Source organism: Erpetoichthys calabaricus, chromosome 7, assembly GCF_900747795.2.
Source record: "Erpetoichthys calabaricus chromosome 7, fErpCal1.3, whole genome shotgun sequence".
Classification (NCBI taxonomy): Eukaryota; Metazoa; Chordata; class Cladistia; order Polypteriformes; family Polypteridae; genus Erpetoichthys; species Erpetoichthys calabaricus.
Genome location: NC_041400.2, coordinates 174,716,650 through 174,736,831, shown reverse-complemented (window position 1 = coordinate 174,736,831; position 20,182 = coordinate 174,716,650). Strand labels below are relative to the sequence as shown.

Below are 20,182 nucleotides of genomic sequence, written 5' to 3'. Positions count from 1 at the left end.
GTTAACAACAGTTTATAGGCTGACCAAAAATAACAGCCTGGCATGACCATCAAATATTTGTTGTTTTCAAAGTACTTCCTAAGTTATTTTAGAAATGTATATTGTTTCTGCACGTATACGCTTTAGTGTTTATAAAAAGCTAATTACAGAAAAGTACTTCCTAAAGTATTTTAGAAGTCGAAATTATTTGTGTCATTGTGCTTTAGTGCTTATAAAGAGGACTAATTTTGAAAAAAGTATACTTTGTAAAATTTTAGAACGTTCTGTTATTTATGCCATTATGTTTTATTGTTTTTAAAATGATAAAAAAAATCACTTCTACAAAACTGTTTTCTAAAAAGTGTTCCACACACATATACACATTTCAGTTTGTAAAATGAAATTAACCTGTTGCAATCGAGCATACATCCTTTAGTACAATTTTCCATTTTTAGGTGGTTCCATAGCGATTTTGTACAAATTTAAAAAACAAATCTACAAAAACACCACTGACAACTAAGACCACAACTAATATTGTAATTTGTAAATGAGTAAAACGACAGTAAATGTAAGTAGTTACTTTGCAAATGTGATAGTTAAAATTGGTAATCATGAATTATTTCAAGATAATTATCTCGTACAAAGTTAAATGAATCACCTCAGAACGACTTAGGCCAGGCATAAATAGAAATGCGTGTGCCCTTCCTTCAGACTGTCCTTTTCCAGCCGTGTTATCAGAAGTCGCACTTATTTGATGCGCTGATTTCTTCTTGTGGACAAAGTGATAAAGGCTTAGAGGGCGCGTCTCCTCCTAATTTACATACGCCTCCGCCAATACACGCGCGAGGATGCCGCACTTTGAAACGCCACCTCTTTTTCCTCTATAAACATTTAGCTTCCTCATTCTACATATCCTTAATATTCGATGGTTTGCACATTTTTAAGAAAAAATGTATTTTAATCCCCTCATAATGTCAGCATTATACAGTATGTGATTTAAATACCTAACAGAAGAACAAAGCGGTGTTTCTCAAAGTGGGGCCCGTGATACATGGCATGGGGGTCCGTAAAATAAGTGATTATTAAGTAATTCATAAATATCACGTATGTTTGATATATTAACGGCCTGGTCATTCTCTTCTCCTTTATTATCCGTTTCTTTTATTTTAAACAATCACCACAAGGCCTCTGGTTAGAATGGAAAAATACAGTCCGTTATTAAACAAACTAAAGAAGCGTCTAACACCGAACACACTTTGCAGACAGCGCCCGCGTTAAGATATCCCGCAAGCAACGTTTTACAACAGGCAATCCAAACCCGACTAGTTGCTGGGCTGCGCCGCTCTGCCCTGCGCTTTAGCTTTTTAAAGGAGAATCGAGCAATCTAGAAGACTAACTTTATAAACACATACTTTATAAACAGTATTATCTCCAGACAGAAGAGCAGCTTCAGCGACAGACTGCTGTCACTGTCCTGCTCCACTGACAGACTATGCGACTCTTCAATTCCACCCCTGTAAACATTAACATTATACAAAGTTATTGTCTGTTTTTACCTGCATTGTTATCAATCTTTAATTTAATATTGTTTTTTGTATCAGTATGCTGCTGCTGGAGTATGTGAATTTCCCCTTGGGATTAATAAAGTATCTATCTATCTATCTATCTATCTATCTATCTATCTATCTATCTATCTATCTATCTATCTATCTATCTATCTATCTATCTATCTATCTATCTATCTATCTATCTACTGAGACCACTTGCACCAAGAATGAGCATAACGCTTACATCTGTGCCAGTCACTCTCATGATGTTCAATCGCATGAGTGTCAATCCCTCGTCATTTTGCTTTGCTCAGTTGCACTGAAGCTGGTTATCTAGTTTGGAGGAAAAAAAGTTATTTAACGAACAAATGTTTGAGTCAAGCGTCAGGTGAAAGTAAGCCAACGTGAAAATTACAGCATTGACTAATGTGAAGACAAAGTGCAGAACATATTTGCATGTGGAGGATGACTTCAGAGTTTGTCTATTAATTTTCTACCCTGTGGTGTGCTGGGCTGGTAACATCACTTGAAGAGGGGCCCACAGAATTAACAAGCTGTAATTAAAAGGGCCATGGGACGCACACTGGACACCCTGGAGTTCGTATATAGCGATGGAGGGAATTGAAACTATAAATTGAGTGCCATTATGAACAATACTGCACATCCTTTCCATTACACACTAACACTGAGGACTTTCAGCCAAAGAATTATTAAAATGTGTCTAGAAATGGTATGGGCAGTGCTCCTTTATACCATCAGCAATACATCTGCATAATGCCTCACTGACAAGTCAAAAGTTTCTCTCTTTTTAATCAGTCCGGTGTGTTCCCAAACAATAGTGTGTCTATATATATATATATATATATTTGCAGTTGGAGATCCACAAAGGGAGAAAAAACGAATCACGTATCATAAAATAGTTTTATTCCTGAGCTTTCAACCCCTGTCAGGGGTCTTCATCAGAGGATAATGCTTAGACTTACAAGAATCAAAGGCAATATATAGCAACACATTCAGTGGGGGGTGGGTGGAGGTGACTAAGTCAGTATGATCAAAGGCCGGGTGGGGGGGGGGGGGGGGGTGTATCGTTAAATTAAAGTGCATATGTCCTTCTTAATTTGGCATATGCTGGGTTTATGTCCAAGTGTCTGTTGATGGCATTTTCATCTGATAGCCAAGACTCTGCCAACTCTCTGGCGCTTTTTGTACTGGCCTTAAATTTTACTTTCACGTTGTCCCAGTTGAATGTGTGTGATATATATATATTTATGCATTTATTTATCTATTTATTGAAAGAGCTTCTGTAAAACGCTATATCCAGCCCTGGGCACAAATAAAGTTCTCTTTAATATAATCTAATTATGAAACTGCAGTCAGAGACAATCGCACCCATCTCAATAACTTGCCAGATACACGGATGTGGGACGTAAATGCAGAAATGTGGTGTAGTTCAGTTCTAAACGAAAACAATCTGAAAAGGTGTTTGACTTTCATGAGCTACTGTATATGCATTTTGTGAAAACAAATGATGTGTTTGGCGTGTCCCTATAGAGGGGGTCGGTATTTTTTTCTCTCTATTCAACCTCCGGTCAAAACGAGGCAGTGTCCTGATCATAAATCGATTGTTTGTAATCTTGGTTGTTCCTGCCTTCCGCAATATGCTGGCTGGGATCGGCTCCCCCATACCCCTGCGACTGGACTAAACGGGTTAAAATGATTATAATCCTGTAAATAATGCAGTTACGGTAAATGTAATTTATTACCGTTCAGACTAGTTAAAAATGTACAATTAATGCATTCTGATACAAAAACTAATGACCATAACACCTATATATATCTGCAGCCTTGCTTACAGTCATTCGGAGTTAAATTATTTTTGTTTGCTTTGTCTGCATGTATAAGCCCGCCGTGTGTTTGCGTGTCCGCTAAAATAAGTTATTTCAACTTCCATATCTTATGTTTTATGACTAAAGCACTGTATCTGACACCTTTTTACACCTGCTGCCGATTCTGGCAACAGCATTCAAGACAGTTAACAGGAGCGACTTCTTTTTAAAGACATGCATTGCGTATTTTTAAACTCATTGCGGTTTTATTTTCTGGCTTGTACCGCAGTTCGCCGACTTATTAAAAACGAAAAGTTTAATGCGCGCTACTGATCTACTGTTTCATTGAGGTTTCCCCAGTAAATCTGTGAACGAGCTCAACAAGTTCTTCTGTGCGTATTTTGCTGTGGCATTACATTCACACTAAAACATATGTGCCTATTTTGCGCTGCCCATGCATTTTAACAGGCGCGACTGAGTGGTCGGTCCAACAAGCAGTGATTTTCAGACACAGAGTCGTCCGCTTTAAGTTGAGCGGTCATTTAGAGTTGCGACAGAGATAAGCCGGCATGAGCCACGACACACAGGTCACCTTAAATAGATCACAAATATACCGACACACTTATTTGGACAACTTACAGAGGGTATAAAAAGTCAACATACACCTGCCAAAAATCGCAGATTTTGTGTAATAATAAATGAAACCAAGATAAATCCTGTCAGAAATTTCTCCACCTTTATTGCAAAATTGCAATCTATGCAAAGAAAATGAAAATACATCAGTTAGTGAAAAAGAAAAATAAATCATTCAATAACCCGATTGCATTAGTGTGCACACCCCCTAAACCAGGGGTCTCCAACACGTCGCTCGCGAACTCTCAACCCCTTAGCTCGCCAAAGGATTAATGAATCCTACATACATTTGACAATCTTTCCAAAAAATCATATCATGGTCCACAATCTGAATTCCAATCTATCATTTCAATGTGGCATACACTTAAGACAATATCCGGACTCAAACTCATCAAGACCTAAGTAACTCTTTATTTTAAATATCAAACAAAGTTGAATTCAATTGTTCTCTCGTTCGCTATAAGCAGAGTTAAGGAACACACCCCGAAGCTGGCGAGTGAGTGAGGAAGGCCTCGCCCCTCAGCCTGCTGCCCCTTTTCTCGGATTCGCACAAATAAATCGTAGCGAAATGAGAGAAGTCTCAAAATCAACGGGAATGTTCAAGCAAATTATAGGAAAAAACCCGATTTAAATCCTCTCATTTAAAGCGGACAGACATATAAACAGACAGACATTGGATTTTATATATTACTAGTCATTTAGCCCGTTACAATAACGGGCGCTAGAACAGTAGTGCATAAACATTAGTAGGAACAGTCTATATTAAATGGCAAGGGACTTTGACCTCATTCTTTTTGTTGGTCGTATTTTTCTTTCTTTCAGCCTTTCTTTTGTTGATGTTTACTTGCTGAGCTGACCGTTCTTCGTGGGCTGCCGCCGTGTATTGTGTGTCTTTAATTTTCTGTGAAAGTAATACTGTCTTGTACGGCTCTATTCAATAAGGGCGCGTAGATAATTTAGTTCAAATGGCTCTGGAATATGTGAAGAGCAACAGGTGCAGATCTTTATTTACGCGCGCCTTTATTCGCTGCGCCCAATTGAGGTCGCCCTTTTGAAGCTCGCCTTTTTGTGCGCGCAATTATTAAAGGATACCGTCTTGTACGTCTGCTGGCTTGTACGTCCGTAATATACCTTTAATTTTCTCTGCCAGTAATACAGGCGTGCGCGTCGGTAATATGCCTTTAATCTCCTCTGACAGTAATACTGGCTTGTATGTGGCTGTAATATGCGTCACTGTATTGTGTACCTTTAATTTCCTCTCGCAGTAATACTGGTTTGTATTTCTGTAAAACGCCTCTAACTTTCTCTGTCAGTAATATCGCGCATAGCACCGTGCCCCGCGCATGCGCACTTCACCAGAAGACACCCACACACGGACACCTGGACGCACATAGGGATTTTATATATATAGATATATTAGTAAACAAGCAAAATAATGTGCAGGTAAAGTCTCAACAGCATTCTCAGCATTTCTGGAGCTTAGCAGAGCCAGATAACTATAAGAATCTTCACCAAGCAGCTCTGCTTTGTTTGGATCTCCATACCTCTGTGAGTCTGTCTTTCCTGACACAAGTTCAGAACAAGACTGACAGACGAACATTTAAATGACTCCATAAGAGTAAACCTCAGTGGCTCCACTCCACCATACACCTCTCTAGTTGACTCCATGCAGTGCCAGTCATCTGACTAACTAAAAAACACATCACACATGCAACTGAACATGTGAATAAAGTGAAACAGTGACATGGAACAAAATGACAAATGAATAAGTCATATCTGTGTATTTGGAATTGCATTGTTTTGTTTTGACAGCATTCATGTTTTAATTCAATAGTTTGAGATACACAAGAAAAGCATACAGACATATAAAATGCACTTGCAGGTGAACTAAATATTTTTTGTGACGTTTTAATGCAAAATGTGAGTTGTGGACACCAAATTTTGTAAATGTTCAAGCAAAACACGCTTATTCAGTTTGTTTTGGTTGAAATAAGCTATGAGAATAAACATTAGAAAACATGAGTAGCTCTTGGCCATTTTCATTTTGTAAAAGTAGCTGTCAGGGGGAAAAAGTCTGGAGACCCCTGCCCTAAACTAATACGTAGTTGAATCTCCTTTTGATTTTATTACAGCACTCAGTCTTTTTGGGTGAGAGTTTATAAGTTTCACATATCTGGACTTGGCAATTTTTGCCCACTGCTCCTTGCAAAACATTTCCAGATCTGTCAAAGTTTAAGGGCATCTCCTGTGTACAGCTCTCTTGAGGTCAACTGACAGACTTTCAATTGGATTAAGGTCTGGGCTCTGGCTGGGCCATTCCAGAACATTGGTCCTCCTTTGATGAAGCCATTGCTTTGTTGAGTTTGATGTATGCTTTGGGTCATTGTTATGCTGAAAGGTGAAGTTCATGTTCATCTTCAGCTTTCTAGCAAATCTTGAAGTTTTTGTGCCAACAACAGACCTGCTACTAGGAGCTATTTGATTCCATCCACCTTGATTAAAGCCTCAGTTCCAGCTAAAGAAAAGCACCCCTAAAGCATGATACTGCCTCCACTTTGGAATTATGGCCAAAACCTTGGTCTCATCAGACAACCATAATACATTTTTCCACGTGGTTGTGGCAGACTGGGTATACCTTTTTGCAAAGTATAGCGGGGCTTCAGTGTTTTTTCTTTGTTAGAAATTACTTTTGTCTTGCTACCCTACCCCACAACCCAGACATGAAGAATACAACTGATTGTTGTCAAATGTAGTGAACAATCAGCACTTGCCAAGAAATCCTTCAGCTCCTTTAATGTTGCTATAGGCCTCTTGGTTGCCTCTTTGACCAGTTTTCTTCTTGTCTTCTCATTAGTCTTGGATGACTTGGTCATCAGTCTTGATTTTGGTTGAGTCACTGTTGAGTCATATTTTCTATATTTGTTGATGACTGTCTTCACTGTTCTCCGTGGGATGTTTAATACTTTGGATACTTTTTGTACCCCTGTTATGATTGATATCTTTCAATGATGAAATCCCATTCATGTTTGAAAAGCTCTTCGCGGGCCATGGCTTTTGGATTGTGTTGCAACCAAGAGGATATCAGAATAGTCCTACAGGAACAGCAAAACTCTATGTGAGCTCAATCAGAGGCACTTTAATTGATATCATGTGTGTACTAACTACTATTTGAGATGAAACTTATTGTGATTGGATGATTCTGAATGAAGCCATATCCTTGATTGTTAAAGGATGTACTCACCAGAGGCCTCATGTATAACACCGTGTGTAGAACTCACACTATAACATGGCATAAGCACAAAAGCGGGAATGTGTGTACGCACAGAAAAATTCAGATGCAGGAATCCTAACGTACGCAAACTTCTATGTTCTTCCGCTACATAAATCCTGATCAGCGTGAAAAGTAACACACGTGCACGCGCCTGCTTTCCCGCCCCAACTCCTCCCAGAATTACGCCTCTTTGAATATGCAAATCAATATAAATAGCCCTTAAGCTCAGCCTTCTGTGAAAAGACAATGGAAAAAGCATGGGGGAAAATATAAGAATTTCAGCAAATACCAAGTGGAGGCAAAGAAAAACGTACTATTTGTTGGTTTAAACAGTGGTATAAACAAGAAAAGGAAGTTAATCGAGTGACAGAGATTGTTGGAGAAACTCAAAAGCTCAAGTTCACAAAGTTGCACAGTGCCCGAAATAAAAAAGAAGTTGTCAGATATCAAAGTCGCCGTGAAAAGCCGAGTCGTAGCCCACCGTCTGAGTGTCATATGAAGCTTATTAGGGTACAGAGAAAAAAAAGTCACACAGTGGGAAAAAAGCATGAAATGTCGACTTCAATCTTGAAATTTCCAATTTAATTACGTAGTTTATTTTGTCATTAAAGTAGAACATCATAGACTTCATCTTAAAATTGTTTAATTTATTAGTTTCTCAAATCCCATCGTATACTAAAGTAGCATGTTAAATGCTCTGTTTTGTATTTGATCTTCTATGTGCTCTATGTGTGTGAGTCACTGTGTGCTTCCAGGTTTTGTCTTCCTCCAACAGGACATAGAATCCATTACATTCGTAATATTACAGCTCTCTGAATAATTAAAATACTGAGATGTATACTTGATATAATTTTCATGATGATAGGAGTTAAAGCATGTTATTAAACATGGGAACACGGTGGCGCAGTGATTGTGCGCAACCTTCAATGAATTTATTGCAGCAGTACTGTCTTTTTCAAATGTACTAACCCCCAATTCCTGTCCTTACCTTTCTTTCTCCAAATAACCAATCGCCACACAATCAGCTCTGTAATAGACGTTAAGCCATCTTTAAGCTTATAACGCTGATTCTTCAAAACTTTTAAGGAACACTGAAATATCTTCGTAGTACAGTAATCCCTCACTTATCGCGGGAGATAGGTTCCAAGGCCGACCGCGATAACTGAATTTCCGCGAAGTAGGGACACCATATTTATTTAATTATTTAACGTGTATTTGGACGTTTTTAAACCCTCCCTGTATTGTTTACAACCCACCCTTTACTCTATTAATAACAGGGACAACTGCTAAGCAATATGAAATCGGTAGATAAGTTTACACTTACTGTATAACGAAGTACACGTAGCTATATATGACGTGATGATGGTGATGAATATGCTGCGCGGTAAAAATGATGACGATGAAGGTGATAATCCCCTGAATGCAGTAGCAAGAGCATGTTAATGCTGAATGAGTGAGATGAGACTTCCTGGTTAATGCAGCATTCCGTTGCTGAGCCAATCAGCAGCACACAGGAACTTAACTGCGTGCTCTGATTGGGTAGCTTCTCAGCCATCCGCCAATAGCATCTCTTGTATGAAATCAACTGGGCAAACCAACTGAGGAAGCAAATACCAGAAGTAAAAAGACCCATTGTCCGCAGAAACCCGCGAAGCAGCGAAAAATCCGCGTTATATATTTAGATATGCTTACATATAAAATCCGCAAAGTCGTGAACCCGCGAAAAGTGAACCGCGAAGTAGCGAGGGATTACTGTACATGTTTAATTATTCTATCCTTCACACCAGTCCCAGTGAAGCATACAGTGCAAGGCAGGAACGAGTGCCTGATCCTTGCTAGTATAGCAACACCGTGTTCTTTAATTATTAACAATATAGATTATTTAAATGAAGTTAAAGTTTTATCTGTATAATATAATAAACATATTTTGCTGCATTTCATCTTAAAAATTATACTGTCATCATATGTAAATACGCGCTTTATAAAGTGGCTCAGGTTGTGCAATATTATAACTGTAGTGCAAGTTTACAGTGAGGTAATTGTACTTATAAGTCCAAACAGTTCTACAAGGAGCACTTGATGAACTGATTAATTGAGTTTAGAGCTCTTGGGATGAAACTCTTTCTGAACTGCGAGGTCCGTACAGGAAAGGTTTTGAAGCGTTTGCCGTGTAAGAAGCAGTTCAAATAGGAAGCATGGCTGAGGATGCGTGTGCTTGATGCTGTATACTGATAATTCTCATTCCGATCAGCTGCTCCGAGTGGTGCAGTGAGAGTAATATAGAAAAAGATGACCCGCTGTGGCAGCCCCTAACGGGAGCAGATGAAAGAAGTAAAAGAAGGTGCAGTGAGAGTAACAACGCTAAAGCAGTTATGGTATTTGGAACAGTTTGACCATTCCGTGGACCATTATATTGTTACTGGTTAATTGCAATCAGATGCATTAAACTAATAAACAATATGCGGTTAATTTCAGTGTATTTATAAAGCTGCGTCAGGGATGTGGATCTGAAAAAGAACGGGTAATCACACAGGAACAGTAGCACTGCTTTGACGCTGGGTGCCGCCAGTCTGCAAAACTGAGCGGAGAACTTGCGTACGCCAGGGTATGAGGTACTATGGAAATGTGTGTGACTTTACGCCAAGTTTAGGTTTTATACATCGTGATTTGAGCATGGAAACGTTCATACGCAACATTTCTGTGCGTACGCACCGTTTATACATCAGGCCCCAGGTGTATACACCAGGTTTTTGTAGGATTTTATTTCCTTTTTTCCCAAAGGTTTCTGATTTGTTTTCATCTTCTTTGTATAGACTGCAATTTTGCAATGAAGGTGGAATAAGTTCTGATAGGATTTATCTTGGTTTCATTTTTTCATTACACATCAAAATCTGAGATTTTGGCAGGGGTGTGTAAACTTTTTATATCCACTGTAGGTTGGGAGCATACACTGATACAGCACGTTGCTGCACCCACCTCTCGACGAACCACCTCAAGATCACAAATTAGGACCCGAGTGCAGCCATGCAATGGGCAACACCTCAGCACCACACTAGTTCAAATGGAGTGGAACAGTGTGAGGTTTTATTTTTTTTTACACTGGCTGCAGCCCCCGGGTTCTCCCTGCAATATAGAGGACCTGGCTGAATGCAGTTTAACGTCATACCCAGGATGGTGCAATTGCAGGTTAAGGGCCTTGCTCAAGGACCCACTGGAGTGGAATCACTTCTGGCATTTTAAGGGACTTGAACCGGCAACCTTCCACTGTTACAACAATAATAATAACAGGTTGATGTTGCAATGTAAATATGAAGAAGGGGCCTGAGTTGCCTCAAAAGCTTGCATATTGTAATCTTTTTAGTTAGCCAATAAAAGGAGTCATTTTGTTTGACTTCTAACTACGCCCATAATGGCTAACACACTAAAATTATGTTTAGAAAAGGGATGAATGGATAAGGTATGGGCTAATATTGCAAAAGGGGTCCTTTGTAGCTTTAACACCCATAGACAGTTTGAGTGTATAATAAGGTAACCAATCAAACTCACTGTGTGACTGTTACTGTTTGTAGCCTTGTGGTGTCAGGAGTTGGTGAGTCTAACTTTTCCATTTACTCCGAAGCCTGACTACGCACTGTAAAGTGTTCAGCTAAAAGTAACAGTAATCAGCGTGACAAAGGAAGTATACTGCAAATGATCGAATCTCAAAGCAAAAAATGAGGAATGGCTGAAAAAACAGTATCCCCCCCCCCGCCTGAGAGAATGAAGATGAATGGAAACCTAAGTGTGAACTGGGAGATATTTAGACAAGATTTCAAAGACTATGCTCTTGCGGAAGACTTGGCAGAAAAGGCTCCCAAGATCCACGCGGCAACACTTAGGCCAGGTTTATACTTCACGTGACGCGACGCATACTCCAGCGGATGCTACTGCTACACCAGCGTTTTACTATTTATACTTACATGCGTACTTTACATAAATCTCAATGAATTCACTAGGTGGCAGTGCGAAATATCTTCACGGTGAGAACAGGTTTGGCTTCGCTGTGTTGTGAATTGCCTGGAACACCCATTAAATTCCGATGACACCTTACCGCAATATCTCTCAAATGGATGTTTAATGATTAAATCCATCAATTCAGTGATGTGCACATTCCAACTAGCATTGGACATGAGACAGAAACAACCCCTAGACGGGGCATCAGCTCATCGCAAGATGAATACAAGCACTCACATACACTAGTGTCATTTTAGTGTCACCAAATCTGTATATCTTTGGAAGGAAACTGGAGCACACTGTGGAAACCCAGTAGAAAAACATGTAAACTCCATGCAAGGAATACCAGCGACGTGACTCCTTGCGAGACAGCAGCGCTACCGTTCCACCACCGTTTCACCCCCATGTGTGTAATTATTAACAGTATTCATTATTTAAAAGAAATTAACGAATAATCTGTAAAATGTAACATCCATCCATCCAACCCGCTATATCCTAACTACAGGGTCATGGGAGTCTGCTGGAGCCAATCCCAGCCAACACAGGGCAAAAGGCAGGAAACAAACCCCGGGCAGGGCGCCAGCCCACCGCAGAGCACACACACACACACAACAAGCACACACTAGGGACAATTTAGGATCACCAATGCACCTAACCTGCATGTCTTTGGACTGTGGGAGGAAACCGGAGCACCCGGAGGAAACCCACACAGACATGGGGAGAACATGCAAACTCCACGCAGGGAGGACCCAGGAAGCGAACCCAGGTCTCCTAACTGTGAGGCAGCAGCGCTACCGCTGCGCCACTGTGCCGCCCTAATTTAGTAATTTAATAACTGTAAAAAACAGAATTTGAAGATTTGTATTGACCCAAAGTTTCTGAACCTCACCTTGAGAAGGTCACATGACATCATGCCTACGCACAAAGATGTACAACATAAGCTGCCACAGGCACAGATGGCTCTTCACTCTTGTGGATGCCCAGGATACATTCCTACAGTGTAAGCACAATGATGAAATCAGCTATTTAATGACCTTATGGAACCCATGGGGAAGAAAGAGGTGGCTCAAATTACCATTTGGAGTGTCAATAACTCCTGAAGTATACCAGCGTAAGCAGTACCAGCTCTTGTTGAGCCTGACAGGTTCAGAGCCAATTGTAGAAGACAATTGTGGGCTGTGGAAGCACAAATGCTGATGACAAGCTCCTGGCATTGTTGGATCACTGCAAGCAAGTTAAGCTAGGGTTGGGGTTGAAGAAGATGCAGATCCAAACAAAACAGGTGCACTTCCATGGGCTTGTTCTGTCTGCTGATGGACTGAAGGCTGATCCCAGTAAGGTAAAGGCTGTACAGGAAATGCCACATCCAACAGATGTGAAATATTTGCAGTGCTTCATTGGGATTGTCACCTACCTGGCATAGTTTCTGCCCCACCTGTCAGAAGTTTGTGAGCCCCGTTGAGGTGCCTTCTGGATAAAGAAGCAGTTTGGCATTGGCTTCCTAAGCAAGAAACTACAGTCCTAGAAACAAAGTGCCTTGTTGACATCCACACCAGTGCTAAAATACTGTGATGTAAGGAAACATCATTCTAGTAAAACAGGACAGGGTTGTCGTCTTATGCAGGAGGGTCAGCCAGTTGCCTTTACATCCAGGGTATTGACGCCTACAGAACAAAACTATACCCAAATTGAAAAAGAATGCTTGAGAAATTGTTTTTGCATGTCAGAGATTTCACCACTATCTCTACGGACATGACATTGTCAACGGAGACGCTGAACATAAGTCATTTCTTCTTCAAAATGTCCTTTCTTAATATTCTTTATATTGGGCTAATATGCAGGATGAAATCAAGGACTTTGTAAGTACTGTAGCTGTTCAACCTGTAATGAATATGCACAACTCCAAGTCAAAAAGACATTGATGTCCCACAAACTACAGACACAACCCTAGCAAATAGTAAGCATAGGTTTGTTTTCCTTTGCAGGACATGATTTTCTACTTAATGCTGGCCACTTTTCAGATTTCTGGTAAGTTGAGTTGTTGCCAGATATGTCAGCTGAAGTCACTGTTAGTGTTGTGAGGCCAACTTTGCTCATTATGGGCAGCCAGCTAGAGTCATTTCAAACAATGGGTCCCAGTTTGTAAGTGAACAGTTCAGAAGGTTTGCTATAGAATGGGAGTTCCAGCATCTCCATGCCGCCCTGAAGCAAATAGCAAGGCAGAATCTGCAGTTAAAACAGTAAAGCAGCTGTGGAGAAAACAAAGCATCACGATGATGATTTATGGAAAGCTGCTTTTCCCTGGCAAAATACTCTCACAGAGGGCATGGAAAGTAGGCCAGCATAGTGACACATGTCCAGGAAACTAAAGACATCCTTACCAGAAACTGATAAATTACCTGAGCCCTGCATTGCCCCTGATGTTCCTGTGAAACTGTTAAAATGGTGCCAGACAGCCAAATTTCACTACGATTCCTGAGCAAGAGATTTGGCAGAACTTCAGGTGGGGCATTCAGTTTGCATGAAGCCACTGCCAGGTGATCGCACAAAGCACTGGAGGATAGGAACTTGTTGGCAAAAGTGTTGAGAATTTCGATTAAGGATCAATATGCTTTATTTTTAATTTTAGTGCTTTTAGTTATGAAAAGCCAAGGCCTGTATCAACTTTAAAAAGACACCATTTATTTTGTTAGAGAGGCCTTCCCACTTGCTTTGTTTTGAGTTTTTTTTTAATCAAGCTGGGAGGCAAGGTCATCATGTTTTCTAAGGAGGCAAGCAGGCATATTTTGTTTTGAGGTTGCAAGTGCTGATAGTAGACTAAAACAGACTTTGTGAAGGGCCATTGCCTGTTTGAGAAAAGGGCAAGCTCTCAGGCTAGCACATAAAACATATAAGCACTCAAATGACATTTAGAAGTATATTAGGGCTTTTCCATACCTCAGGCAATAAGATTAATATACCATATATTATGATATTAGTGAGTTTGAGTATTATAGGGACTTAATAGTTGATTGTTGAAAGTTAGGGACATTTTCCTGAACATGTGCCTGTGACATAAGCAGTGGCTTGGCCTCTGTCTGACCACTGTGCAGCTGCGTGCCATGACTTAACAGCGCTGGGCTCTTACTGTACAGTATATTAGCATGTACATTTATATTTAATTCAGCCTGCATTTAAGTTTATATGCCTTATCATTGCTTTTAGAACTATTGATTAATTATTAAGAGGAGTTGCTTGACATCTTTTTAAGTGGTTTAGTGAGGCAGCCTTTATTACAGGATGTTGCTTTTGTTTTTAATATGGCTTGTTTCCTTGCTTTCACTTGCCTTGTTTTTTAAGTTTTTGTTTTTAGCACATGGCGACTCTGCTGGCCTTTTGACCCACCAGAGTCTAAACAAGAATTTTGGAAAAACCTTCAACGCCCCAAACTTAAAGGAAACTAAGTAAACTCACACACTAGTGTGTAAACACTTTAAACATATAAACATTTTAGCATTTAAATTCATATATTAAGGCTTATGAACATTTCAGATGATCAGATTAAAAGCAAGCTGTATTGAGTTAGTTAGGCTGAATTATACAGAAGCTTTAAGAATTGATTATCAGGTTAGCCCCTGTATTGGTAAGTCACTGGCTGATGATGTAGCTGCCTTTGCTCTTTATGTACCTTTGTCAATGCTTGCTCATGAATCAATATCTTAATTAATCAAGAGAAAACAACACATACTATATCAGCTGGCTTTGAGCAATATAAAAATTTAACGGTTCATTAATAAAGGCTTTAACACTGTGCTTGCTAACTGAAGGCCTCTTGTTTGCTTCTAACTGCAGCAGCTTAGCTCTTATCAGTAAAGCTGCATGCTGCGCTTACCAGCACAGCTGCCTGTGATTTTAGTCTTACTGGATGCTGGACAACAAGCAAGTATTAATTGAACAGTTCAGTTTTTTATATGTGGGTCATCCTGGTTCCAACTTAATGATGAGGGGCTGATCAATTAAAAGGCTTCCAATTTTTATTAGCTCAAGATTTGGAATGTGAGGAATGTAAAACATGATAAGATGATGGACATCTCTGGGCCAGGTGGCAAGTACTGACCTTCGAGTCTTAATGATTGTTTAGACTACCTATTGTCACTTCAGAACTGGCCGACAGGTCAGGAATATCTCAGCCAAGCTTCACTCCATCATGTCCGCTTGTGCTGGAAGCCTTTAACCGACTGACCAAGTGCTACATCCAGTTTTCATATGACATTGATAGATAGATAGATAGATAGATAGATAGATAGATAGATAGATAGATAGATAGATAGATAGATAGATAGATAGATAGATAGATAGTGTGAGCGCTGAAGTCGAAATCAACAACGGGAGTCTAAAACCAATTTTTAATAAAAAACAATTTCTTTATTCTTTTGTTCTTTATTCTTGGTGAGTAAAAAAAACTGTGAGACTGCCCTGTTGGAGAATGCGGGCAGCCTGCAAAAGAAAAAAGTGTTTTCCCTTTTATCACCTAGCTTGTTCATTTAGCTAAAGAGAGAACAGAAAAAAACATAACAGTTCATTTTGAGGTCATCCATAGATTAGGAGACATCTTAAATTTATGACATAGGAGTACAGAAAAACAAACAGCAGTACCAGGCACCTACATTATCTAAAGAATGTGCCCGTCTTAGCACAAACCCATTTTAAGCAGTTTTCTTAAAGTTCATTGCATTAGTTATAAAGAGATTACATTCTTTTAATTTTAATATCTTCATTAGATTATATTTGTTTGATTAGATTAATAATTCTTATTTATTAATTCACAAGTGACTTGTTTTCTTATAATATTAAACAAGAGTAAAGAAAGATCACATTGAATTATAATATCACAGGGTGTTCTGTTTATATCAAGAGGTTAGCACTTCCACATTGAAAAATTAAATGTCTCATATTCTGTGTATAAACATAATTCATTTCCTACCTAAATGCAGATAAAATCATATAGAATTATAAAATCATATAGTTCTCTGCAGCATGATTAATACAAAATTCAGTCATTGGTATTTTGTGAGTTAAATACTTATAATCATCTGCGGTGGGCTAGCACCCTGCCTGGGGTCTGCTTCCTGCCCTGCGCCCTGTGCCGGCTGGGACTGGCCCCAGCAGACCCCCGCAACCCTGCAGTTAGGATATAGCAGGTTGGATAATGGATGGATAGATGCATACTTATAAACATTACAGTTAATAATGTTTTTTCTGCGTTCTCAATAGATAGATAGATAGATAGATAGATAGATAGATACTTTATTAATCCCAAGGGGAAATTCACATTGGTGCATAAGCATAACATAACATGTTGTTACCAACACAAAAAGGCGATTTGCACCAGTGTCTGTTATCCCAAACGGACCACTTTAATGAACCCGTATTGCAGTAAGGAAACCTAGCAAGAATGAAGCTGCCTTTATGAATAGTAAGAGGTTACATTCTATTAACATACAAGTTATCTGTGATGCCAGGATTAGACGAACACCCATCAGGACTGCTCTGGCATAATGCTGCATAAAAAGGCATCTCCAGTTACAAATGCCATATGCAGATCAAAATCAGAGAGTGTAGACTTGTTTCTTCCTCCTTGTGTTACACGCCCATACTGCCTGTGAGTAATGATTCACTTTGTTACCAGATACTGGACCTTTTTTATTTAATTTCAGACAGAAATCCAAGCAGTAGCATGTTGCAATTCAACATATTTGCATTTGTTGTTGACATTCGCTCTTAGTCCACAAAATGAAGGTTCTTTGTGTGCCTCTAATTTAGAGATAAGAACTTCTGTCTCACACTACTGGAATGTGTCATGTGGCTGCACTTCCAGCCAATGAAGGTCTCCAGCATTGTATATGTATGAGTTTTAATAGCATAGTCCATATATGGTTAGTTGTTACAGGGTGGGACCGGGCGTAGTTTGAGGAGATTTAAAATCATATTTTCACTCTTGAATTAATGCAAGGATTTACAAACAAAGCCCCAAATTGATATTGTGCTATGCATGCTACAAACCTGATGCTGTAATGGTTTTACTGACTCTGTGTGACCATGTGCAAGTCCATAAGAAATGTAACCAATCGTGTGTCAAATGTTGTAGGTTGCCTTGGATAAAGGCATCAGTTAAATAAGTACATATGTGAATTTCCCCTTGGGATTAATAAAGTATCTATCTATCTATCTATCTATCTATCTATCTATCTATCTATCTATCTATCTATCTATCTATCTATCTATCTATCTATCTAATAATAATACAATGCTTAGCATTACAGTAAAATTGGTTTTCACACCATTGCAGGAATACCTGGCAGTGTAAGTGCAGTGGTCAGAATGCTCATCTCTATTCCCATTGGCATCCTCTTAAATCCCAACCGGGACTTTCGAAAATCATTCTCAGAGTTAAATGTCCAGTTGATGTGCAACCAACCATCCAGGATTTTTTACAGACCTTATGACCAAGCAGTCTTGGAGTACTCATGTTGATTATGTGTTCCAATTCTGAAGTGTGTTAGACAGCAAGGGATTGGTGTGTTTGCTGTTGACTGGTTACTGGGAGACAGCGAAGGGGTGTAGCCACACCTTAAAAATAAAGGAGTGGCCAGAATGGCTCTTCAGAGCGATGCCATAGGGGAACCACATTTGGTTCCAAAAAAGACCCATTCACCTGAAGGTTCCAGAAAGAACCTTTATTTATTTAGATCTGTAACAGGCTCCTTACAGCAAATAAACATGAATAGATGGTAACAGATTTGTGAAAGACTAAGGCTCTTGCTGCAAATCTATGTAATCCATGCAGGCTAATTCCAGGTTTTCTAAATCTGGTAGTGTCCTTTAGTCTACCAAACATTAAAGATTTCAGGTTTTGTTTCTACTTATAAAGTTTCTCAAAGCACAAATAACCAACTTCGTATGCAAAGAACCCTTCCCAGAAGGAAATGGTGCTTTGTCAAACAATAGTTCTACAAGCAACCCCACAACCTAATAAAGAACCACAAAATGCCTTTAAAGAACCAGTGTTTTTATTGTGCAGGTGTGTCTTAAAGTGATAGCGGTCCAAAAAATTGAAACATAATAAGCACACAGTGTTCATAAAATACCCTTTACTTTTTAATAAAAAGTACAAAATATCCATCCATCCATCCTCGTCCACTTATCCGAGGTCGGGTCGCGGGGGCAGCAGCTTGAGCAGAGATACCCAGACTTTCCTCTCCCCGGCCACTTCTTCTAGCTCTTCCGGGAGAATCCCGAGGCGTTCCCAGGCCAGCCGGGAGACATAGTCCCTCCAGCTTGTCCTGGGTCTTCCCCGGGGCCTCTTCCCAGTTGGATGTGCCCAGAACACCTCACCAGGGAGGCGTCCAGGAGGCATCGTGATCAGATGCCCAAGCCACCTCATCTGACTCCTCTCAATGCGGAGGAGCAGCGGCTCTACTCTGAGCCCTTCCCGGATGACTGACCTTCTCACCCTATCTTTAAGCCGCTTGTATTCGCGATCTCGTTCTTTCGGTCACTACCCATAGCTCATGACCATAGGTGAGGGTAGGAACATAGATCGACTGGTAAATTGAGAGCTTTGCCTTACGGCTCAGCTCCTTTTTCACCACGACAGACCGATGCAGAGCCCGCATCACTGCAGATGCCGCACCGATCTGCCTGTCGATCTCATGCTCCATTCTTCCCTCACTCATGAACAAGACCCCAAGATACTTGAACTCCTCCACATGTGATTATTTTTTTGATAATTACGTTTTTAGTTATCTCAAATTGGTGCAAATTTCGTTCCATACGCTGCTGCCAATCGAGATTACCAGCCTAATTTGATACACTCGGCTCTAATATTTCAATGTCCTTTCTGAATTGCGAGGGACACTGAACCAAAGTTTATAAGCTGACAAAGTTAAAACAGTGGTTTGCTAATGTTAACTAGCAAAATATTAGCAAATATTACCTAATGGAGTCTGATGAGGTGGCTCGGGCATCTGATCAGGATGCCTCCTGGACGCCTCCCTGGTGAGGTGTTCCGGGCACGTCTAACCGGGAGGAGGCCCCGGGGAAGACCCAGGACACGCTGGAGGGACTATGTCTCTCGACTGGCCTGGGAACGCCTTGGGATTCTCCCGGAAGAGCTAGAAGAAGTGGCCGGGGAGAGGGAAGTCTGGGCATTTCTGCTCAAGCTGCTGCCCCCGCTACCCGACCTCGGATAAGCGGGAGACAATGGATGGATGGATGGATAATCACATGAAAAAGTGCAATGACTTATATGAATAAGTTATTACATTTTGAAAAATTGCCACAATGTATGTAAAAGATTAACTGATCGACAGACAACAAAATCAGGTTAAAAATGTCCAAAAAAGTCTACTGTGAAAAAATATAAATTTAAACAGCCTTTAAAAATAAAGTACATTTCAAATAAAAACTGCAAAAGTCAAATCAAAAGTACAATATTGAAACTGAATAAAACACTGCATGTCATGATAACTATCCATCCATCCATTTTCCAACCTGCTGAATCCGAACACAGGGTCACGGGGGTCTGCTGGAGCCAATCCCAGCTAACACTGGGCACAAGGCAGGAAACCAATCCCGGGCAGGGTGCCAACCCACCGCAGGACACACACAAACACACCAAGCACACACTAGGGCCAATTTAGAATCGCCAATCCACCTAACCTGCATGTCTTTGGACTGTGGGAGGAAACCGGAGCGCCCGGAGGAAACCCACGCAGACACGGGGAGAACATGCAAACTCCACGCAGGGAGGACCCGGGAAGTGAACCCAGGTCCTCAGGTCTCCCAACTGCGAGGCAGCAGCACTACCCACTGCGCCACTGTGCCGCCCGTCATGATAACTAGCATTAGTATTATCAAATATTGTGTTCTAAGTTGTTTTATAATGTTTTTTA

General features: G+C 40.3%; 1 protein-coding gene across 7 annotated transcripts in view; it reads right to left on the bottom strand.

The window, feature by feature from the left end:
• Positions 1-20,182, bottom strand: part of slc14a2 (solute carrier family 14 member 2) — a 215,413-nt gene that overhangs the window by 59,049 nt on the left and 136,182 nt on the right. Inside the window, exon 1 of one of the 7 annotated variants that reach the window (XM_028805733.2) lies at positions 638-1,072. The exons of 5 other annotated variants lie outside the window; for them this stretch is intronic. In XM_028805733.2, the coding sequence (XP_028661566.1) occupies positions 638-661 (24 nt within the window). In that variant the 5' untranslated portion in view covers positions 662-1,072. Of the gene's footprint in view, positions 1-637; positions 1,073-20,182 lie in introns of those variants that run through there. One more of the 7 variants, XM_051929518.1, reaches the window with a different exon arrangement.